Source organism: Hippopotamus amphibius, chromosome 13, assembly GCF_030028045.1.
Source record: "Hippopotamus amphibius kiboko isolate mHipAmp2 chromosome 13, mHipAmp2.hap2, whole genome shotgun sequence".
Taxonomy (NCBI): Eukaryota; Metazoa; Chordata; class Mammalia; order Artiodactyla; family Hippopotamidae; genus Hippopotamus; species Hippopotamus amphibius.
In genome coordinates, this window is record NC_080198.1 from 85029386 (window position 1) to 85054543 (window position 25158).

At 37.4% G+C, this 25158-nt stretch overlaps 2 protein-coding genes across 7 annotated transcripts in view; both read right to left on the bottom strand.

The window, feature by feature from the left end:
- Positions 1 to 341: 341 nt before the first annotated feature.
- Positions 342 to 962, bottom strand: LOC130834510 (peptidyl-prolyl cis-trans isomerase A-like). The gene has a single exon (XM_057704650.1). The coding sequence runs from the start codon at positions 960 to 962 to the stop codon at positions 342 to 344; it is 621 nt and encodes a 206-aa protein (XP_057560633.1).
- Positions 963 to 8511: 7549 nt separating this feature from the next.
- SEC24B (SEC24 homolog B, COPII coat complex component) overlaps positions 8512 to 25158 on the bottom strand; it is a 94184-nt gene continuing 77537 nt past the window's right edge. For 5 of the 6 annotated variants that reach the window (XM_057705677.1, XM_057705675.1, XM_057705679.1 and 2 more), the window contains 13 exons: positions 22542 to 22660; positions 22140 to 22195; positions 21703 to 21909; positions 19574 to 19697; positions 19001 to 19159; positions 18150 to 18323; positions 17430 to 17540; positions 14986 to 15161; positions 14258 to 14395; positions 13152 to 13256; positions 12302 to 12394; positions 9660 to 9763; positions 8512 to 9423 (listed from right to left, as the gene is read on the bottom strand). In XM_057705677.1, coding sequence (XP_057561660.1) covers positions 9309 to 9423; positions 9660 to 9763; positions 12302 to 12394; positions 13152 to 13256; positions 14258 to 14395; positions 14986 to 15161; positions 17430 to 17540; positions 18150 to 18323; positions 19001 to 19159; positions 19574 to 19697; positions 21703 to 21909; positions 22140 to 22195; positions 22542 to 22660 — 1681 coding nt within the window. In that variant the 3' untranslated portion in view covers positions 8512 to 9308. Of the gene's footprint in view, positions 9424 to 9659; positions 9764 to 12301; positions 12395 to 13149; positions 13257 to 14257; positions 14396 to 14985; positions 15162 to 17429; positions 17541 to 18149; positions 18324 to 19000; positions 19160 to 19573; positions 19698 to 21702; positions 21910 to 22139; positions 22196 to 22541; positions 22661 to 25158 lie in introns of those variants that run through there. The other variant, XR_009048779.1, reaches the window with a different exon arrangement.

Genomic DNA, 25158 nt, shown 5'->3' on the forward strand with positions numbered 1-25158 from the left:
TTGTGGGATCTTAGTTCCACAGCCAGGGATTGAACCCATGCTCCCCTGCAGTGGAAGTGTAGAGTCCTAACCGCTGGACGGCTGGGGAATTCCTAGTATTCCATTAATTTTTGATTGCTTTTGTTGTTTTGTTGTTGTTTAGTTTTTTTTTTTCATAGTCATAAACTTAACTTTTCAATTCAGCTAAACTTGGAGGGGAATAAGGAAAATATGGAACCCAAAGAACTGCAGTGAGCGCACAAAGATTATTGGATATTTCGAGCAGATGGGGGTGAAGGGGTGCTCTCCTGAGCTACAGAAGGAATGGTCTGGCGGTTAAGATAAAACACAAGTCAAATTTATCAGATTTGTCCACAGTCAGCAATGGTGATCTTCTTGCTGGTCTTGCCATTCCTGGACCCAAAGTGCTCCATGGCTTCCACGATATCCATGCCCTCTTTCACCTTGCCGAAGACCACATGCTTGCCATCCAACCACTCAGTCTTGGTGGTGCAAATGAAAAACTGGAAACCATTTGTGTTGGGGCCAGCATTTGCCATGGACAAGATGCCAGGACCCGTATGCTTCAGGAGGAAATTCTCATCATCAAATTTCCCCCCATAGGTGGACTTGCCACCAGTGCCATTATGGCGTGTGAAGTCACCACCCTGGCACATAAATCCCGGAATTATTCTGTGAAAGCAGGAAACTTTATAACCAAAGCCTTTCTCCCCAGTGCTCAGAGCACGAAAGTTTTCTGCTGTCTTTGGAACTTTGTCTGCCAACAGCTCGAAGGAGATGCAGCCCAAGGGCTCGCCATCAACGGCGATGTCAAAGAACATGGTGGGGTTGACCGTGGCTAGACTGCGCGGGAGGCTCCGGGGTGGCAGCGTCTGCAAGGCCCTATTAATTTTGAATGTAGAAGTATTAAGAGGCACTCTGGAAAATTCTATAGGTCCCAGATATAGTCCAACCTTCCCCATTATGTAGCAGCAAATTAATTCCTCTTCACAATCAGGATAAATCCCTTTCTGGCTATTGGCATAAGGAGCCCCAAATAGCCAGAAAGTAGTCATAACTTCCAATTCAGTAGGAACACTATTGTGTCCCCTGGTGGAAGCATCTTCCTTTGGGGAGTAAGACCCTAAAATTCTGTGAATAGGGTAAGATGGGATGCTCTCATTTCCAATCCTGGTTTTCAGGCCCGTGTGTTCTGGCTATGGGAGAAAAATGCTGGTCTCCGGATCAAAACATATACTGCATCCTGTAGGACAGTACATCACAAGTCACTCTGAGTCGTCACCTTTCTATCAGGCCAGCAGCTTTTCGGAGTGACAGATCGAGGTAAGACCAGTGAATTCCCACTGCCACACTTCTTTTGCCATAAAATGAGTTATTTGATCAGAAATAATGTGGAAATCCCATGATAATTCTGTAAACCCATAGATGGTGGTGTTGGCAGAAACACTACAGGCAGGGCAGGTGAATCCATACCCAGACTGTGTATCTGTTCCATTGAGGACAAACTGCTCCATGATGGAAGGGTCCAATGTAATTAACCTGCTATCATGTGGCGCCATGTTTCCCCAAGGAATAATGCTGTACTGAGAAATCAAAGTAGGTCTCAGCTGAGGACAGGTTAGGAATTCAGTACTGTGGCCATTTCAGCCTCGGTGAGGGGATGCCCATAGTATTCAGCCCAAGCATAGCTTCTACCCCTGCAACTATAGCAACTTCGTACACAGGCTATTGAGCAAGTGCTGGGGTGATTAAGGAAAGAGGCTGACATTCGCAGATGGCTCCCTTTGTCCATCTGATTCAGGTGGACAGTTTTCACTGCAGACGCCCTGTGGTGTACATTCACATGGAATACAAATACCTTCACAGTGTCCATTCCATGAAATCCATCCAAATACCTGTTCTCTACACCTTTGTCCCCAATTTCCAATCCTGTTCCTCCCAAGTCCCTGACCATTTAACTGGGCATTAGCTACTTGCCTACGAAGCTGTATAGGTCCACATCCCTTGGCTGTCTCATTTCTAGACAAATGTATGGCTTGAAGTTCTGCCCACAAAGATTTTCCTTCACCACTAGACTAGTCCTACAGCAGTCCAGTTGGTGCCATAATTTTGCCTTAAAAGCAGGCTGTTTTTTTCTTCCTTCTTTAACTAGTCATAGGGAAACACCTCATGAGGCCATGGATAGGAACCGAGGGAAGATGGCCATGCAGCAGGAGTGGCGGTAAGCCTCTGAACCACCTGCTCCTGCAACTTGGTTCAGGACAGCTAAGCCTGGTACCTTACATCCTATTCACATTTAGCGATAGACTGCTTCTGGGCATGCACAATCTTTTTACTCGATTCACGCTGGTCGGCTCACATCACAAGGGCATACGACATCTTGCAGTAGACAGTTCACAGCAGCAGTCTAGGAGCTGTTATCAAAGACAGAAAAGTTTTTTTGCAGAAGATATGGCTGTGCTACTGAACCCTAGGGAGGTCTGTCATTTCCAGTTGAGCCCCCACATGCCATTTGAATTTGTCATAGACACTGGGTTGGACCTGCTGGGTCAAGAGTCCAAGGGGCAGAGTGGTTTGCACCACAGCCTCCCTTTATGTAGAGCCTTCTCTTGCTCTGACTGCACTGCAAATTACTAGTTGCACTGCACTTACCAGTTACTTGGTAAATGGGTCAGAGGAGCACACTGAAATGGGGTCTATGTAGCTGCTAGGATCCCCAAAAGCCACCAAGCATTGTGTGCGGTTTTGTGGGAGGTGACCTGGGGGAAGTGACTTGTCTTTCATTTTGGAAGGGATCTTGCAATGTGCTCCAGACCACCGAAGCTCCAGAAACCCGAGAGGTGGAACACTCCTGAATTTTCTTGGGGTTTATATCCACCTTCTGGCACTATTCCCATTCCATCTGTCCGATTTTCTTTCAATTTCCATCTAGCATGGTATAGTATGTTTCTTCTTTCATCCAAAAGACACTGTTTCTTTACTTCTGTTTCCAGATCTTCAACTCATTTTATCTCTTAGAATCATTTAAAACTGAACCAACAGGGGCTTCCTAGGTGGCACAGTGGTTAAGAATCCACCTGCCAATGCAGGGACACGGGTCCGATCCCTGCTCCAGGAAGATCCCACATGCCGCGGAGCAACTAGGTCCGTGCGCCACAACTACTGAGCCTGTGCTTTAGAGCCTGTGAGCCACAACTATTGAGCCCATGTGCTGTAACTACTGAAGCCCATGCGCCTAGAGCCCATGCTCCGCAACAAGAGAAGGCATGGCAATGAGAAGCCCACGCACCACACTGAAGAGTAGCCCCCACTCACCACAACTAAAGAAAGCCCGCGCACAGCAAAAATGACCCAACACAGCCAATAAAATAAAACAAAAACAAAAACAAAAAACTGAACCAACAAACATTGGCTGAATGTCTATTATGTGCCAGGCGTGGGGGTGGGAGGCACGTGCCTTAGTTTAAGAGAGAACGTGGTCCCTGTGTTCAACGGAGAATGTCCATGACAGGGGCTGTGGCAGAGATAAGGGGAAAGTGTTACGGAAACACACACAGGAGAGGGAGTGGTCAGGAAAAGCTGCCAGGAGGAGGTGATCTTTAGGCTGAATTCTAAGGATAAGTGGGTGAGTGAGTGAAGCCAGGAAGGGGTCGGAAGGGTTTCCGCGTAAGGGGGCAGCACGAGCAAACCCTGGATGTGAAGAAGGGCGGTCCCTATAGTGATGCACAATCAGTTTTCTTTTGCTTTCAGAGTTACCCTTCCTGGTTCCTACCCATTCTCTATCCCACTTTGGTTCCCAGTCCTTCCCAAACTATCACACAAAAGACTGCCCGTAAGTTCTTTGAAGACAACTTAGGTTCACTAGATATGGGGGAAAAACACCTTTTCAGACTGCTTATTGCTTGGGGACACAGTACTCAAGGGTCCTAAATAAATAACTCAGCTTTAAGCTTTGACGTTTCTTACTTAAATATCACCCCTCCATCTCCCTGTTATTCTTGACTCTGCAAGTAATTACGTATCAGTTTCTGATAATAAGAGAGAGTCTAGAGGTATAGTATCTTTCATTCTAGTAAAACCACTCAGATTTCAATAGGGCACACATATTAAGAGGCCTTTCCTATTGTTACTATGTAAGTCATAAAACATAAGTCCCAGAGGAGCAGGATTTGAAAGACATTGGAATATAGAAAAAAAATTCCATTAAAAATGGGACAGGCTTTCTAAACTAGTATGGTGTTTTATAGCTTTCCCAAGGGTCATTCTGAAATGACTCCTTGTACGAAAGGCTAATCAGTTTTCCATTAAATTAAGTTAATGTGTTTCTATTATGCAACTACCTAAGGAGAGGAGCTTGGGGATATGTGAGTTGGAAGATAAGCACTAAAAAGACTCAAAATAAAACCCCTGTAATAAAGAATTGAGAGAAACATATAGAAAATGCCTTTTATTTGTTTCTAAAGAGAATAGGCTTAAACGTGATTTAATATTATAAAGCCATAGCCTATTAACTTTAAAAGAAGCTGGTAATTACATGGCACTTACCTTAATTCTATTTATAAATTACTTAAATTAGCACATATGTGCCAGCCACATCATCAGTAAAGTGTTACAAGCAGGGCAGAAGGGTAGGTTATACATATTTCTGTTTTAACAATGAGAGTATAATCATTTTATGTCTACCAAAAAATATGTTTTAAAATCTAGTTTTAGCACAGGGAGATCAATGTGATGATGGGTGATGACTTAGAGGGCTGGGATAGGGAGGGTGGGAAGGAGTCGTGGGAGGGAGGGGATATGGGGATATATGCATAAATACAGCTGATTCACTTTGTTGTAAAGCAAAAACTGGCACAACAGTGTAGAGCAATTATATTCCAATAAAGAGCTTAAAAAAATCTAGTTTTAGAAAATTATACTGTAAAAGTAAGCATATACATCACTACACACTAATCAAGTTATCACAGTAATTGGCTACTGAGCTAAAATATGTACCTGGAAAACAAAAACGGTTGTAAAAACCATGAACATCTCCAAGCAGTGATGATGCACTCCTAAGAAACTGGCTGATCACCGACTGCAGGGTAGTTTCTGTCGCTCATCTGACAGACTGCAGCATAGCATCTATTGCTGGAGGAGGCCATCAAAATGACGTGACTGCCAGCTCACCTGAGAGCTGGACCCTGGCAACTGGAGGCTCCCCCACCTGCTCCCCTGTCCTTGGATTCTGCATTCTGCTTGCTTTCCCCGCTCCCAGAAGCTGCTCCAAGGATCCAGTCTTGAAATAGAAATGTAGTGTTGAAGCCACCTGGACCGGGTACATCACGGAAGCCAGTTAAGGCCTCTATATAAACTTCTAAAGATTCTGGCAGGTGGGTGTGGAGACCTACTGGTTTTGTGGCTGCCCAAGCCTAGCTTGTAAGATCCCCTGCTTATTAAACCTGCCCCTTACCAATCTGGAGTGGCTGCCTCTTTCTTTGGCCTCTCCCTGCCCTCTGTACATGTCAGGGCATGTTTCACATTTCACCCAAGAAGCTCTCGAGGAGGTTGCAACCCAATTATCTGTATACATGCGCTTTGGGGAGCTTTTGCAAAATTACAGACTTGCACAGGAACCAGATTTCTTAGGAGAACAGAAGTAGAGTGTCACTCAGTCTTTAATAAAAGACTGATTTTCATTTGTGACTATAAATTTTAGCAATCTTTAGCAACTGATTTAGTGGGTTACTGGTAAACAATGCTTTTTGGCCCCCAAATTGAAATGAAAATCTACAAAACTGTGCATTGTTTACTAATGGGAACTAAAGAAAGGGCTTTTATTTTTAGATCAGCTCCTGCCCCATGAGAAGGCAATGCATTAACAGCCTCTGTTGTCCCTAATCGCGCTGACTTCTCTGTTTCTCGTAGGTATTATAAGAAGGCAGGAGGAGGATACCCAATTTTCTGGTTGATACAGATTCCATCTCTGAATTCAGAGATAAAAGATGAGTGATTCATAACATATCTACCTACCATTTTTATTTTTCAGGAGGGCTCTGTTTCATGTGCCAAGGATTAAGTTTTTTTATTTTTTTAAATCTTAAACTGTCTTCTTTAAGTAATTAGCGATTCCACCTAAATGATATCCTCAGTGTTGTTTTCAGTTTCGTTAGTTTTCATCTTTTTTTGGCCTTTAAAAGTATTCTTAGTATCTTCAAAAGTTACTTTGAATAGAGGACTCATGGTTTTCTTAACAACACTGCTAATATGTGCATTTTATAGCCTCATGGGTTGATTACAACAGATTCATAGCTATAAATAGCTTTCAAATAGTTTTTAGCACACAAATATATATTAATGTATAAATAAAAAATAGAATTCTTTTTCTATGAATGCACTTGACTTGTGCTATGGATATGTTCTTTAAGAGCAGTATGTAAACTATGAATCAAATTGTATATTCCTATTAAACAATGGTTCTAATAAGGGACTAGACTAGGAGGTTTTCACATCACCTGAGATACCCTTAAACTGCTGACTTTAATAGCAGTTTTGATTAATTGAAAAGGGGCTCAGAGAACTCCTGGTAGGAATGCCCCTTCTCTCGTCACTCCCGGCCTCACAAAACAAATGGCCAGAGACTTGTTGCACAGGAGGCAATGAGGTTGATTTTCTATCTACTCCCCGTGGGGCTCTATCTCCTCATGCCTGTGCTCTCGTTGATGTCAGACTCCACATTCTCTAACTCAAGTCTGGCTGTCCTCAAAGGACAAAGCCTTTCAAGGCAGCTGTTTTTAACCTCAAACCCCAGGAAGCCATCCCTCTGCTCCTCATTTGTAGACATCCAGATTAAACTTCCTCCAATCTCAATTTCAGGCATCCCATATCCTGACCACCACACTTCCTATCTTTCCAGCTCATTCCCTCTGATATCCATACCCTAACAGATCTCTGACCTCAACAGGACCTCCAAACTTCTAAGCCCACATCCCTTTCTCTATCCATCACTCAGTTTGCACCCCTTGCGCTTAAATGACAGAATAACTTCCTTGCACTCATCCTCAATTCCCTTGCTCTTCTGTTCCAACTTGGATTCCACTTTCCACCAAGCAATGAATGGGGCTAGAAGGAAGAGGCATGCTAACTGGGTTCACTTTTAAGTTCATGGCTCACATTTGCAAGAGGGGCCTTCAGTGTCGCCTGACAATCCTACTATAAGCCACTGGTCAATCCGTCTCTCACTCTCCTAGGCGACTGTATTTTAGAACCTCTCACACTCTTTCCCCTTTCTCAGCTGATAATTCCAACTGCTTCTTTTCCAGGGAAAACTGGAGTGATCAGAAGCTAAACTACCACATTCTCTTACTGTCAAGGTTCTCCCCACAACAACACGCCCCACTCCCCACCATGGCTCTTCTTCCAGACAGCCACACAGCTTTAGGGCTCTGCTGAACTGTCACCTTTCCAGAAGGGCCTTCCCTAGTTACTATCAAAACCAGCCTTCTTGATTCCTTATCTGGCTTTATTTTTCTCCATCACATTCAGCACAGCTGACATGTAGACGTGTTGTCTTTTCCCCAGTCCTCCACATACTCGCTCTGGAATGCAACCTCTGTGAAAGCAGGCATTTTATGCGTTTTGGGCCTAGAACAATATCTAGCAAGTATGAGTCCTTATGAATACCTAATAAATGAGGAACAAACTATCCACAGACAAAATATTTCATCTTTCTTAAAGAAGAAACATGATACTTTGCATTGTGAAATTACAGCAATTAGTTGCCCTTAGAGTACTGCAGTTTCTCCGAATGTCCCATGAGATTCCCCCGTTGGAGGCGGCATGGTATGGGGACACACACAGTCCCGGGGGCCGGCTGGGGTGGGAGTAGGTGGTGGGTGGGTAGAACATTTGACTTTTGCTATTAACTGTGTCATTAATTAGCAATGTCATTTAGGTTGAGTCATTTAACCTCTCAGTTCTAGCAGGGAATGCAAGAGAGTACTTTTATTTTTATCCAAAAAAAGAGACCCACCAAACACAAAACCAGTAAAAATCACTCACCACGCACATCAAGAACCTTTTTCCTTCCAAAGTTCATCAATGGGACTTTTACAGTGTTTATAATAAAAATTTTATTCTACAATCTAATGGATCATTAACAGTTTTTATAGTAAATAAGGTTTTTTTTCACCAGAATAAAATCACTCTCAAAGTTCAAATGGTAATCTTAAAGTCAAACATGATAGTCACGTATGTTATAAAAATTTTCTTGCTATGAATGTGTAGAAAAAAATGCCTAATTTAACCAAGAAAGACAAATTAAGGTTATGATTAGTCAATAATTATATGTATTCTGAAAGCAGTGTTTGTTTTTATAATACACAAAAAGCACTTGGTAATGTCCACAAATTAATGAAAACATGTTCACATATATTACCTACTGAAATGCGGTATTATTGCATTTCCCCAAGCAGTAAATTCAATACATCCTATATGTAAAAATAACACCAACTTGCCCCCACCACAAAACACACAAACCTCAAACCATAGTGTCAAGCAAAATACTTTTAATTAGTAGGCTGATCATAAATAAATCCACATAAAAGATTTAACAGAATTACAAAGAGTTTTGTGTTTCTTTTGTGGACTCAATTCATAATATGCATTAGTCAACCTCATCCTCTAACTGCGACAAAAAGAGCTGTCATCCAACAAGGCAGCACAGCTTAAGCCATTCGTATTCTGTAGTTACATTTTTACATTTTCTTTACAAATGTAACATTTATGTACATTATATATATATTTTTTCTATAGTTCATGTACTGAAACTCTATTGTTTTTACAGGGAAAATATTGAATTCATTTAATGAATATGAATCATTCCTTGTTAAAAAGTAATTCATATAAACAAATAACACGGTACCACTGCCTTTTGGCATCTCTTGTCAGAGTTCAAGTCCAGAAATGTTATATTAATTATAAGAAAAGGGAATTTACCTAATTTTGCATTATGACATATCATCCCACATAGCTACCTAAGTTTGCCAGCTTGCAATAAACAGAGCACTGTACTGTTGCACTACTGGAAATGTGTGGAAACCAGTTCAAAATATACTTGGTGAAACAGCATCATCATTAAATTACCATTAATTGAGGGTAAAGAAAATCTGTCAAGTTCTTTCTTCCTCTTTACCTTTTGCCAAAGCCTCAGACAAGGTGCCATGCTACGCATTGTCTCTTGTAACAGCAAATGCCTTCATGTGCTTCTCTGACAGATTATGCTTTACTAGGTTATAGATCTTTTTCTTCTTATTCAATTTTATTCCACTTCACTTACAAATCTGCCGCTGAACGTGAAGCAAAAATTCATAGTAAGAGAATGCGGCTTCTGTCCGGTCTTCAACCAAATGCTGAAAAAATTCTGTTTTGGCAGGACTTTCATCTCTGAAAAAGAAAAAGGGGTATTTATCTAAAATGCATATTATTAAAAAAAATACTTATACATTAAAAACATTACTAATTCATACGGACCTGAAAATGGATGGGAGATGTTAAGTAACAGCATTCTACCACTCAACTGTGTCTTGACATTATTATTTAAAATTTGCTTTGAAGAAAAACAATGTCACATAGATCGGACTGGGTAAGACAATTTCATAATTAGGTTACAGAGTACTTACTTTACCACGTGAAGAACTGGGCTTAATGGTCTGTTGTCTCTAAGCCAGGTTATAAAGGATCTGGCTCTTTCTGATGAAAGCGTGTCTAACTCTGGAAGATGCGTCTGGTAAAAATATGTAATTAGGAGGTTATTTCCTTTCTCACAGAGTTAGGCAGTATTAGAGCTCAAACACGGTCGCCACTACCACCAACCAACTGCCAGCACTCGATCCCAGCCCCACAGCAGTACCCAAACGTGAAATTTACACTGTTGATAAATCTGTTGATATTTTCCTAAGTCATAAGATATATTTAATAAGTATGTCACTGATATTTTACCTGAATATTATATTTTTTTCCAGACAAGTCAATAAAACATACACAATGATTAGGATGTCACACATACAGTGTTACACTTTTTATGTATGTTTCTCCTAAAGGAAGTATTCAAGTGAAGGGGGCTACCACTACGTTCCGATTTCACTTGTAAACAATTAGATATTATACCCTATTCTAATAATAGCCATTCTTAGGGAATTTTATGTTTCCTTTAGTCCTTAAAATTTAAGGGCAAGGAATTTTAAAAGAATAGTGTGAATATGTAAATATTTTTAAAAACTATATGCAAGACTATTTTAAAAAGACCTAAAAAGTCTATTCTTTTATATATACGTATATATATGAAAAAGTACATTCTTCTATATATCTGACGAGTTTTTTTCAAAGTACACAGTATGCAAAAATTTAAATAGAAAAGTTTGGATTAATTATAATTTATATCAATATTTAAAAAGTAAAAGAAAACCATTTCTATTTTAATACATAGTCTTTCAGATATTTTCTAAGTATACAGAGCTACTATTATTATATATACAAATACATTTTCGAAAATACAAGTGGATATTATGTACATTATTCTCTCCAGGTTGTATTCTTTTTAATGGGTGCCCAGATATTACTTATTTAATGCTACAAGTATATGTGTACACATAAATACGTCTATGAATATACTTATAGGATATATTCTTAGGAGTAAATAATTTACTATTTCATACACTGTGTGATTTTAACAGATACTGTCAAAGGACCCTCCAAGAGACTGTAAAAGTAGAGTCCAATCAACAGTATCTGACAGGCCTGCTGACCCAGTCCCTCTGCATTACTGCCTATTATCAAATGTAAAAAAACTTTACCCGCTGGCAAAAATCTGATAAATGAAAGAAATGCTACACTGTTATTTTGTTTTCTTAATTATAAACGAAGCTGAACATTGTTTCATATGGCCACTACTCTCATTTCTCTTTTCTTATTTGAGGGAGTGGGGGCTGTTTTTTTCTTAAAGACTTGTAAGAGAACTTCTTATCCTAGAGAAAGAAGCCCCCTTCCAGTCACATGAATTATAATCTTCTGATTTTGTTGTCTTTGGCTTTATTTATTTTACCAGATAGAAATGTTTTATTTTTAGGTTCTCAGATTCTTTAACCTTTTCTACCACTGACTTACAAAGGCCTTACCCATTTTAACATAATATTTTATAATATATATTATAAATATAATAAATACTTCTAATATTCCATTTTTCCATAGTGATTTGAAATGCAGTCTTTACCACATTCTATTTTTCATGAATCAGATCCATTTCTGAATTCTGTTGTGTTCCACCGATATGCTTATTGTGCCAGCATCACAGTGCTTAAATAGCTACAGCTTTAAAATAAAGTTTACTATTTTATTTAGGAGGGCCTATTTTTCATACGCTTTCCACTTGGCTGATATTATTCTCTCTTTTCAAACTTTCCTTTATCATCCTCATTTGCTGAGTCTTAGAAATGAACTCTGGGATTAATGTGTCAAATTTTAAAAAATAAATCAAACAGTGGTAAGAATTACACTGACTTTACATTAATTTAGGAGAAAGGACATATTTACAATAAGGTAGGCCTTTTCCATTAAGTATAGAGAACTGCTTTCAGAATCACATTTCTTTGGTATTAACACACATATAGTAAAGGCCTACTGAAAAAACTATGTTTATTATCAGCAAAATAATTTCAATTTGAGAAGTTAAAGTTGCTGGAAAACAGTTTGGCAGTTACTCAAAAAGTTAAACTTAGAATTTACCATATGATCCAGCAATTCCACTCCTAGTTACATACCCAAGAAAACTTCACTATTCACAACAGCCCCAGAGTGGAAATAACCCAAATGCCTGTGAACAGATGACTGGATAAACAAAATGTTGTCTATTCACACAATGGACTGTTTTTTAGTCATAAAGGAGAATGAAGTACTGATACATACTACAGCACAGATGAACCCTGAAAACACTGTGAGAAGTACAAGAAATCAAACACAAAAAGCCACGTATTGTGTGATTCCATATACTGTATATGAATTGTCCAGAACAGGCAAGTCCGTAGAGATAGATTAGTGGTTGCCAAGGGAAAATAGAAAGGAAGAACTGGGGGATACAGGTTTCTTTTTGAGGTGAATGCTCTGAAATTAGATACTGGAAATGGTTGTAAACATTGTGAATATACTAAAAACGAATCTACTGTACACTTTAAAATGGTTACAATGGTGACGCGTGAATTTTCTCTCACAAAAAATTTTTAAACAAATACAGTACACAGAAAGTTAAAGCTGTATAAAATCCACTGACCATTTTCTGTGGTATTGATGCAAAATTAGGATACCCGAGCACATCCTCTATAAAGTTATTGTCACAGCCTTTTCCAATCCAAATGTAAAAAACCTAAAAATAACAGCAAAATATTAAAACTTCCTAATCAGAAACCCAGTATAGCTAATTTTCCAAAATTACCAAGCATAAAGGAGGCAATGTATACCAACTCAATCAAGTAGGAACAAACATGAAAGTAAAAAAGGAAACTTGTAACTGGCACATTTGGAATCTACATTCAGGAATTTAGAGTGGTTCATATCTTCTCTGCCTAAATTTCAAGGCTTCTCATAAAATATATATTTCCACTTTCCTTACTTTTTTCCCAATAGGAATGTAATGCTTCAACCAGGATAACTAACTTTCTATATTTCCTGCCCCACTATTTCCATTATTTCAATTACTGTCTCTGTACTTTAACTAAAGCCCCCACCCCTGCCCCACCCAGAATCCTTTTCCTGCTCACAAGGTATCATTTATGAAGCCATTTTGCCCATTCTGACACCCTTCACCAGCACCCTGTCCAATGACCTCTCCTGAACTCCTAATTATTAATGGCATTTCAGACAATGGATCAAGTTGAACTAGGTAAATTCTTGAGGTCCCTTTGAATTTTATGATTCTAGATGGTAAAAATCCTTGAAGACAGGAATTTATCTCTTTAATTCTCTTAAATAAATTGACTTCCTGTGCCAGTTACCAATTTCTTGCCTCTGAGTTCCTAATCCACCTTTCATTGCCTGATCTGTGATAACAGAGCTGGACCCTGAAAGTGTTTCTCCTTTTGCCAGCTGAAAGTATTAAGCTTTTGTCAGTAGAGGGTGCTTACAGAGCCACAGTCCATAAGGAAGGCACCTTCTCGTGTCAGTTTCTCTGCAGACAATTTTTGAAGAGGTGGCTGAGGTACAACTCTGTCATTAACGTGTATTGCACCCTGAAAAGAAAAAGATGGAATGTGAATGTTCTTATATTACTATTATCACAGGCTAGAAGCTAATGGACACTAGCTCTTTATGAAATACTGAAAAAGGATACTTGAGAATTTTGTAGGATGCAAAAAAATCACAGTTGATCTTTGAACAACATGGGTTTGAACTACATGGGTTCACCTATATGCAGATCTTTCCAACAAATACTACAGTACTACATGCTCTGCAGTTGGCTGAATCCATGGATAAAGAACAGAGGACACAGAGGGCTGACTATAAAGTTACACACGGATTCTCAACTGCACAGCGGTTGGTGCCCCTCACCCTCACGTTGGCCAGCTATAGTGATAATACATTCCCACTTTGGCTGTAGAATCAAGACACTCAAATGTATTTAAATTAAAAGATGTTCAAATGCATTTAAATTTAAAAGATAAAAACGCGAATATGTAAAATGATCTGTCCATTTCCTTGTCTTCTCGGATCAGGATATATTAAAAGCATGATTACTAAATCTGCTGCAAAGGATATTTTACATTTCTCTAGTAACAAAATACAGAGAGGATTCCAAAGAGTAGAGTTTTAACAAGGAATAAAATAGACATTACATATTTGCATATTCAAAATACTGTTGGATACCAGATTTGGTTTACAATAATATAATCAAACTTGCACTCTGATCACATTAGAAATGGTCAGTATCTTCCAAATATAAATGGAAATGCCCACTCTATAATATAGCTTTGTAGTAAATGTAACCAAACCCACAAGGTGAATTACTTCCCATATGAAACTATTTTAGAGAACTCCATAACCATGATAGTATCTAATGGTCCTATTGTCCCATCAAATCCATAGTTAGTGTCCTTATTTAATGTATTATTACCACAAAGAAAAACAGATGGAAGAAATTGTTAATAATACATTACCACCTTAGCTGTAGAACCAAGACACCCAAATACATTTAAATTAAAAAACTTCAAACACAGTGAAAAAAAAATCATACCTCATCTGTCAATCTGTCTATCCTGTATAGGTTGGGATGAATCATTTTCATTAGATGAACAAGTGGCTGACACTTTATCTGACACATGGCATATACTCGGTCATCCAGGCGTGTGCTTGTACCAGTTCTAAATGCTTTCTACATGGAAAAACGATATACATTTTTCAATAAGACATAAATACAGTGGGCAAATATTAAAACAAATATATACCATCAGTTATGGAAAAAGCACAGCCTTCAAACCAGACAGGTCTGGATTCAATTTTCAGCTCTGACATTTAATAGCTAGGTATGTGAGCAAGTTACTTAGCTTCTCAAAGCTATACTGTCATCATAAGAAAAACAGGGAAAATAATACCTCTCTGGGCTGCTGTAAAGATTAAATAAGATGATGTATACATAACATCTATTACGGTGCCTGAGACTTGGGAAGATGTTCAGTGAACAGTAGATCCTTTCCTTAGAGTCTCTTTCCAGGAGCACATGCTAAGAGTGGAGTGTGCTAAACGCACACCATTATTCAAGCTGCTCCCACATACAGAGTCATCATGTATTTGTATACCTTCATTTTCCACTCATCTTTCCTGTTCAAAACTCTTCCAATGCTAAGATGCATAACTGCCTAATCAAATATTTAAAACCCCCCAGAAAACCTAGGTTTCATTTTTCACCTATGTATTGAGAATTTCAAAAGACTTTATTAAATCTAACAGCATATAGAGAACTACCTGTTTGAGAAGGGCCAAAACATACAGAGGAAACAACTTGAGGGAGCTGGGTGCTATCAGCCCAGAGTGCTGTAAATTTGAGACGGTTGAGCCGTATGCAGACAATGAATCCACCACAGCGTTCACTAAGGCATCTCTTGCATCTGATAGACTTGATGAAATTGATCGATCCACAGCTATAAAGCAACCAAAATCAAAAAGTATTTAACCATTAGATGCCAATGAATACTATAAGAGAAAAAATTCACATGCAATATTTAAGAAACCAACAAAAATTCCATTTTTAGGTTAGAAAAATACATTTCACTTGCTCTCTCAATTTAAAAGTATCTGGGAACTTCCCTGGCAGTTCAGTGGTTGACTCTGTGCTTCCTCTGCAGGGGGTGCGGGTTCAATCCCGGGTTGGGGAACTAAGATCCCATATTAAAAAAAAAAAGTATCTGCTCATTACACAATTTTGGAACTAAATCTGAATAAATCTGACAATCAGAACAAATCTAGATTGTTGTAGACCTTTTTGTTTTAACCTTTTTTAAGTCTAAAAACACTTAATTGCTATTGATATAGAGAATGGGTATCATCCATCTACTTCTGAGAAAGCTCTGGGGATGTTTTGCATCACTCAAACAGAAGTCACATGTATAAAGCACATTCTTTTCTGCACAAACAACGTAAGTTCTCTTATCTCTTATGATCCTTTAATATCTTCTCTGTCAAAGCATTCCTTGGTCAACAAGAAAAGAGGGCAAATTAAACACAGGTTCTCCGTATATAGACAATGAAGAGCCAGATATCAGTGTGGAACTTATTTTCCTCCTGGTACATATTTTATTAAAAAGAGATACAAATGTCCAAGTATTAAAAATAAGCAAATTATTGAAAAACGTTATAGTATAATTAATTTGAAATATAAGATAAAAAATGATAATTAAAATTTTGGGATCCTTCAGTAAATGTTATTAAACTTTTTCCCAAAATGAGTAATAATGGTTATTTTTCTCCAGGACTACACAGAAAACAACAAGGTTCATTTTACATCTAAATCGTAAATTCATTAAAAACAACACTCTGTTATATTAATTCTCCAAAGGATTTTTTAAAAACTTACATATAGTAACATTTACTTTGTTGAGTCTCATTTTATATGTCACACAAAAATGTCAAATGTGCAGCCATGTAGTCACCACCATCAAGATCCATCATTCCAGAAGTATCCCCGTGGCTGGCCCTTCACAGTAAATTCCTCCCCCGTCACCAACCCTGATAATCACTGATCTGTTCTTCATTCCTATAATTTTCACTTTTCCAGAATGTCATATAAACGAAGTATGTATGTAGTCTTTTGAGTTTAACTTGTTTCACTTAGCATAGTGCCTGAGTCAACCACGTCCATTCACATATTAACAGTTCATCCCTTTTTAAAAAAAAATTTATTTATTTTACTTATTTATTGGCTGCATTGGGTCTTTGTTGCTGCACACAGGCTTTCTCTAGTTGCTGAGAGTGGGGGCTACTCTTCTTTGTGGTATGTGGGCTCCTCACTGCAGTGGCTTCTCTTGTTGTGGAGCACGGGCTCTAGGCGCGTGGGCTTCAGTAGCTGCGGCACATGGGCTCAGTAGTTGTGGCTCACGGGCTCTAGAGCACAGGCTCAGCAGTTGTAGCACACGGGCTTAGTTGCTCCGCGGCATGTGGGATCTTCCTGGAGCAGGGATTGAACCCGTGTCCCCTGCACTGGCAGGTGGATTCTTAACCACTGTGCCACCTAGGAAGTCCCTGACAGTTCATTCCTTTTTATTGCTGACTTGTATTCCATCATACGGATGTACCATAATTTGCTCATGCATTCACCATTTGAAAGACATCTGAGTTATTCCCAGTTATTAGTGATTATGAACCCCACACATAATTTTTAAACTAAAGAATTAATAAGAAATATAAGAATAGTTCAATTCACACTGTTCCAAATGAAAATGTAAAATGTATAGACTTTTTATTTTTTTAATTAATTAATTAATTCGCTGCATTGGGTTTTCATTGCTGCGTGCAGGCTTTCTGTAGTTGCGGAGAGCAGAGGCTACTCTTCACTGCAATGTGCGGGCTTCTTATTGTGGTGGCTTCTCTTGTTGTGGAGCACAGGCTCTAGGCACTTGGGCTTCAGTACCTGCAGCACGTGGGCTCAACAGTTTTGGTTCATGGGCTCTAGAGTACAGGCTCAATAGTTGTGGCACACGGGCTTAGTTGCTCTGTGGCATGCGGGATCTTCCCAGACCAGAGATCGAACCCGTGTCTGCTACATTGGCAGGCAGATTCTTAACCACTGCACCACCTAGGAAGTCCCCATATATACTTTTTAAATAAGGGATTTCTAGGGTAAAAAAATGCCCAGGCTTCAGTTTTTAGGACAGAAAAGTGTATTCCACCTGTTGCTTTACTTTTTTACTCACCCATATTTGCCAGGAGGCAGATGGCAGCTTGTACATCCACTCCTGCATATACATCTGCTAGTGAAGTGACCACTGGCAAGCAAAGTGTGTGCACTCTAATTCTCCGCTCACCTGATGAAAGGATGAATCCATGTCATTGCAAAATACATTAGACCAAGAAAGAAAGCAAACAGGTCAAGCTATTGTTTTGATTGTATTAAATCACCAACAGCATTTTGAAACACAAAAAAAGTTTCACAATGAACATATTTTAAAGAAAATTAAACATTCTCCAAATCTGAACATAGACTATGAACATATATTTTGTTTATAGCTGAACATTAGGTTCTGGTTTTATCTTAATATCACTCATTCTAAATTATATGCAACATAGTAAAACTGTCAGAAAACTTACACTATGAAATAACAAATGCAGGCCTTAAGTGCCACGCAGAATTTCTTATGTTGTAGGCAAACAAAGAATGCTAAGGATGACATCATTGGATTTAGTGTGAGTATTATGGTAGTAGGGTCCTGGGAATTCAAGTCTTCCACAAGTTGAAAAAGATATTCTTTAGATTCAAAAATGAATATTAAAAAAAAAAAGGGAACATATATTTGATTAACTAATTCAAATCTCATTACTTCCCACTGGTGTTCATTATTTCTTCCCATTTCCCAGCATGTGAAAGGAGGGGAGAATTACTGCTGCAGGTTACATTCCACTTCTGTTAACATTACCTTTGCTTGATGTATATAACAGGGCTGTTTGAAAGCACACCAAGGAAGTATCCGTCAAACTTTCTTCAATGGACAGCTGCACTGCAAATCCAGCATCAGGATTGATGTTGGCAAGGGATAACAGATCAGTGGAACGGACAAAGAAGTTTCCATGAAAAGTGTGCATGGAAAGACCTATGGAAGAGAAAACTCGTTATAAAAGATGAGGTAACACGAGTATCTTCACCTCAAGCTAAAGCCACTTTTTAAAATAAAAAAGTATCTCTCATTTTGAATCAAAAGGATAGCTGCGGAGGAGTACTGGATTGTCGGTGGAGGTCCTAAAATATCAATTCAAAAACACCAATGCGGGTTATATAAAAGGAGATTTTCCTACAGGTAATTTGAAGTCAGACAAAGACCTAACGTACACAATTAAACAACTGAAGGTTACCGTACAACTTAAGAATTAGAATAAGGGATGAGAATCCCTCTGGCAAACATTCACATAAAACAGAGATAATGTAAACTGAAAACCATTTGAATGATTAGGAAGGCAAAGATCATTAATTTGACAATTTTCACTTAAGATTCTCCCTATTTCTCAAATTCTTCTGAAATCACCGCCAATATGGGCTTTCTCTTGGGTCCTTCCTAATAAGCAAAACATTATCTTTGCCCACTTATTCAAATTACTTAAAAAATTGGGCAATGGTTATTTAATAATGATATTTAAAACAGGGTACAGCTAACTGAATCAAGCAGGAAATCCTTTATGATGGTTATAGGTAGTCAGAGGTCGTCAACGTATGAATGCCTATTAATTTTGACAAAAGTACATAATGTAAAGCATAATTTATATAATTTCATACCTTTAGTACACCTTATTCTCATAACAGCTTCAAATCCAATTTTTCTTGTGAGATATCGTTTTAGATCTTTTTGTAACTTCTCTGCTTGTGAAGGGTTGTGAGTACAGTGGAAAGATGGGTAATAATAGATGCACCCTGCAGAATACTTGGACATGCACGCTTGAGAGAGAAATATAAAAAGTATTAGCTACAGACACAATAATATTCTACTTGTCCAACAGCAGTGCAGATTCTGTATTATGAAGACATCTAAGTCATAGTGAAAAAAACCCAAAGCAGTCTACATGGGGATAATATGTAAATCTGAGAAACACAAGCATTTGTGAAATATATGATAAGTTTACCGTTGGGCAGAATGGCAAGGGCACTGTATTTGAAAAACACCACCACCACCCACCTGTAACAGCATTTTATATTTGTATAGTGCTTTAAAGTTTTAGGGTAATTTTCATTGACATTATCTAATTCACATGTCTTTCTCCTCCAACTACTGAGAACTCTTAGTAGAGTTTAGATTTAATTATATGCTAAGAATCTTTACATAAACAGATAAACACAATGGCATCTCCTTACCTAGAGAGGCGAGATCAGAATACTGTGAACTCAGAAGGAACAGATCCACTGCAGTCTGCTGCCCTGAGCAATCTAAAGCGAGTTTCTTATAAAAATCGGTTGCAGGGCCAAGATGCTGTACAACCTAAGTCAATAGGTCATAAAGTAAGAGCTAGAAACCTTGAACTATGCATATATGTCAGTCTGTTACAGTAAGGAAGAGGCTATCCTCTGCCCCCTATCAAACTAAGGAGTTTTTACAAAATGTCTAGGTAGTTGGCACAGATTTCCTATAAGAATAATAATAATTGCTAACATTTATAAAGCACTTACATGCCAGCACAAATGTTTTATATAAAGTAAATTATTTAACCCTAATAATAACATATATCTCATAGAGTGACCAACATTTTACAGATGAGGGAACTGAGGCAAAAAAAAGGATTATGTAACTCAACCAATTACATAGTTATTGAGTGGCGGATGCTGGAATATAATAAACCCAAGTCTGGCTCCAGAGTGAGTGCTGTTACTCATTATTACACGTATACTGTTTGTTACACAAGAGCATGAGAGAGTAACAGATTAAGGAAAGTTTCTCCTGTTGGCATGAGGACACTTGAGCTGAGGAGGTGGCACCAGAGAATAGTTAAGAATGCCACAGCCAGGGTCCAAGTTCTTAATTACTATGCGGCATTGCACAACAAAGTGTTTCAATCTTAATTATTGTGCATGATTATTATATTAGAGTTTAAAACAGGACAGATACTTAAGCTTTTGAGTCTCAGGCAGATAGCAAATATTTCTGGAAGTTAAATGAGAAAAAACCCCCAAAACTGTCTCAAAGAATCAGTAAAGACTTTCCCCTGTTCAAAACACCTCTGTATTTTGTAACAGATTACAATGGATTGATGAACTAAATGCATGGGTTAAAAAATATGCTTGCTCCCAATTTAATTTGAAATTAGCTTCTTTCTCAAAAGAATTTAAAAATAGAATTTCTATAAAAAGGAAAATATGGTGCTATTCTTCTTTAGCAAATTGGTAAAGAATAAAAAAGCAACAACACTTAATGGTGGCCAGAAGATGAGTCCTTAAGAGTATAGGTTGATAAAAACCCCAACAAGTAGAATACAAAAATAATTTAAGTACAGTTTATATTCATTGATCCAATAATTTCACTTCTAGGAATTTATCTTAAGGAAAATCTGACTGTGGCTGAAGATTTATAATACTATGAAAACTGTTTAATTCACAATCATAACTAGTTGCGATGGCACTTTCATATATATATATATATATATATATAAATAAAAGTTGAGGTCAGACAAAACATGTACAGAAAAAAAATGATTGTTCTACTTCATTTATTATTTGAAATAGGGATTAAAACACCATGACCAAATCTTCATGTAAAATACAAGTAATTCAGCCTCATACTCTTTTTTTCTTTTTTTTTTAATAGTGAAAACAATGGTGACAACTATTTAACAGGTAGGAGGCAATTAATTAAATTGACTTTTTCACATTTAGTATAATACAATTTTTTAAGGCGAATTTTTAGGGACCTCAGAAAATGCTCACTATGTACTCTTCAATGAAAAAAGTCAATTAAAAAATATAATATACATGTATGATGCCCAGTTATGCTTATTTGTATTTTTATAACTAAATGCTACTATCTTGACAGTGAGATAACTGATTTATATTTGTTTCCACTTTCCAAGTTTTATACAATGATTTATATTACAATAAAAAAGTTTATTAGCATGTGCTTGTTAAATTATAATATCTCAGATTTAGTAAGTATTATCACTTGTGAAACAGAACACTGGGGTCAGAAAATCAAGTCATATCTTTACCATTAAATACTTAATCACTTTTTGGCAAGACTGTTTACTCTGTTTCCTCTGTTGTAAAATAAAAGGGTTAGAGCAGATAATTTCTAAATTTCTATGACTTGTAAACAAAGCAATAAAAAGAACACACTGCAACACAAACATAAAAGAATAATTTGAATTAAACTCTCTTACCAGCTTTTTTTTTTTTAACTCTCAATGAAGCAGAGAAATAGAATAACAAGTAATTACATAGTCTATAGAGGCAGAAGACACGATCTTAAATATGACAGAGAAACTAACATAAAATACCTTTGTGCTTGATCTCTGATTAGGATCTTCTCTGGACTGCAGAAGTCCTGCCCCCAAGGAAGGTAACTGTGTCTGAAATACAGACACACGGCCACCTGTTGGAGACATTAATTTAAAGGCAGCCTGGAGCGCAGGACCCAGGGCACTGTGTGTTTCTCTTGTATTGATGAACATATTTGGTAATGCATTCAATAAGTCTTTTATAAGCTGGGAAAACAAAGGTTAAAAATTGAATTACTGAGAAGGCAAAGCAATATTCTTCCTTAAAATATTCCAGAGTACAGTATGTGCCACTAGACTTTGGAGGACTACAGATATGCTACCTGCATTGTTTACTGCAATGTTAATATATACCAAGTAAACACATGTTCAGCATTTCAGTAATCAGTTGAAGTAACAGAAATACTTTAATACTTTAAGAAAAAAATCAATCTCACCTCTTTACTTTCATACAGATTCACAAGTAAGCTATCCGGTGTAGGTAGAAAAACATCTATAGGGAAAACATATATTTTAACCAAAATATAAATCAAGTCAAAAGAATTTTGAATTTAAAAAATCCTAGTTTTTCTAAGGCCATATACATAACGTGTACCATAATACTGCTTTACTGAATATATACATATACTCTGTATGCATCATATGTGTGTGTGCTCCAGCATGTGTAAGTACACACACACAGGTGTAAAAAACTTAGAATCATACATTTTCCAGGAAAACAATATCAAAGTGAGCCAAATTATCTGTACAGCATTATGACAGGATGTCCTGCAAAATAAAGTAGGCTTAATTCCAAAATTCTTTTATTAATAAACAGTTTTATTTTATTCACTGCTTACCATCTATGTCAGACACAATCAACATTTGAGGCTGTGATAATCCTTCTTGTAAATTGTAGAAATGAATAGTGCTATCAAAGGTCATGAATCCTATTCTTGTTCGTGAATCTCCAGGAAGCCTAAAGAAAGAAATGATAATTTTAAATTCAAACTGCTAAGGGACATATTTTATTTAAAAAAATAATAAAATAGTAAACTAAGAATAATTACATATACTTTTTTTTATAGAGGACAGAAAAGTTACCCCTCTCTAAATCAATGCATATCAGAGAAGAGCAAGTATAAAACATTCCATTTTCAGATGGAACCACTGACATGTTCAGAGTTCATACTTCAGGAAACTGAACTATATTCAAATAATAAACCAAAACTTAAAATGATTTGCTTAAAAAAAAGGATTTCTTGCTAACTTTCTTCTGAAACACATTCCTTTAAGTAAAAATTGCTCATATTTCCAGCTCTAATATTGCAAAAATAATGCATACTGTTTAAGTATTTTAATGGTAGATTGACAAAATGAGTCCTTTCCAAGAAAAGATTTTGACGTGTAAAATTTTAAATAAAAACCACATTTAGGAACATCAAGACATTTAATCTATCATCAATCTTTTAAAAGTTTTCTGCTAGAACTCAGTATTCAAAAGTCAATGATACAGGGACTTCCCTGGTGGTCCAGTGGTTAAGACTGTGTGCTCCCACTGCAGGGGGCACAGGTTCAAATCCCTGGTCAGGGAACTAAGATCCCGCATGCTGCAAGCTGTGACCAAAAAACCCCAAAACAAAACAAAAACAAAAATTCAATGATACATGTAATGGCCTATATGGAAAAAGAGCCTAAAAGAGTGGATATATGTATAACTGATTTACTTTGCTGTACACCTGAAACTAACACAACGTTGTAAATAACTATTCTCCAATAAAAATTAAAATTAAAAACAACAGTATATGGGAAAAAAGGGCCACTCAGAAGCAATAAAGTATCTATGCTTTAAGTTAAATAAAATCTCTTACAGCTTCAAAAAAAGAAAAAAGTCAGTGACACAGCAAAGAATAATTACCATTTAAAAGCATGTCGAGCTATCCTTATTAATAAGATAGATGCCCCATCTTGCAAAAATGTATTTCTAAGTACCACCAACTATGTTAACTGCTTGTTATATAATTTATTGTTTTAGCAATGTCTTTAAAATATTTTTGAATATCATAGGATGCCAAAAGAGCGTGCATCAAAGCAAGAAGCATTGTTACTATTATGAATGATCAATCAGGCTACTCAGAACCTGCAAGCTGGGTCAAAAAGTATTTCAGAGAACACATTGCAACAAGTTCTGTGGGTATGTAGCTTACCAGTACTGGTCAAGATTTATGTTGTTTTTACAGACTAATGTCTTCACTTCTTTGAGATTTCTAATGTCATTGCGTATGAGGGTCATTTGTTCCCAATGACAATGGAGATGACTTATGTATTCTACCCCAAGGCCAAAATACACAGAGTTGAGCTAGAACTGCTCCAGCATCCAACTCCTCTTTCTCAAAGTTACATCCATAGCCCTTTCCAAAAACATACTATCTTACTGCTTCTACCACCTTCACCATTTTTTTTTTTACTTTCCTGATACTTTTATTTTCCACTGTAACCAAATACATGTATTTTGAAAACTATTTTTCATTCCCAATTTTATCTTTCCCGCTTTGCATGGTCCATTTAATTTGCAAACAGCCACTCATCTTTGTTGGACTGGCTCCTATTTCTAGGGCTATATCCTCATATACTTTTCCAGCAAGCTAACCCTTCAGTCTTAAAAACTATTTCTTTGCAGAGCGTCTTCCATTGCCACTCACTGCTAAAGTTATGTCCGAATTAAGTGCTTCTGATTTAAAAAAGGGCAAGTGCTTCAATCAAGGATAAAAATATGAAAACTCTAAGTTACTAACAGAAACTAAAAGCGAATCATTTAGTATCTCTGGATGTTTTTAATCTTGAATGTCTCAATGTTATCAGCTTATTCACAGGCCAAGATCAGTGATGTAATTATGGTGGCTAGAGATGGCACTCAATAGAGCAAGGACTCTCAAACTCAAATGGACCGTGGGGGAGAAGAACCTTTTGGAATCCCCAAGTACTTCTGACAAAATATTCATATATAATCACCCCTACACATGTCAAGAATCACTGCAATAGGAAACTACTCTTACTACAATCTTAAGTCATATTTCTCATGGGTGTTGGAAGTAGAAAACGAAATGTACGAACAACTTTGTTTTCCAGAGCTTTGGAACGTTCATTTTTTAAGTTAAGGGGCTCCTTCAAGACTAACATTGGCAGACACGCAGGCAGGAATCAAAGCCAGGTATAAGCACCCTATCCTATACTCTGTTTCCACTTCCACAATAAGCTCCTTACTAATGCGCCAGTTCAGCTTCTGGCTTCCTGAAATATTCAACACGAAATCAATTCCCTCCTTCTCTTTATCTGGCTCATTCTCTCATTAGCACATCTGGAGCTATCTTATGAAAAACTCCTTGCTCAGGCATAAATTATAGCTAGATTCCTCTCATTCAGATCGTGGGACACCCTGGCTTAGATGAATCTTCTGGGTCCCAGTGCTCAGATTTG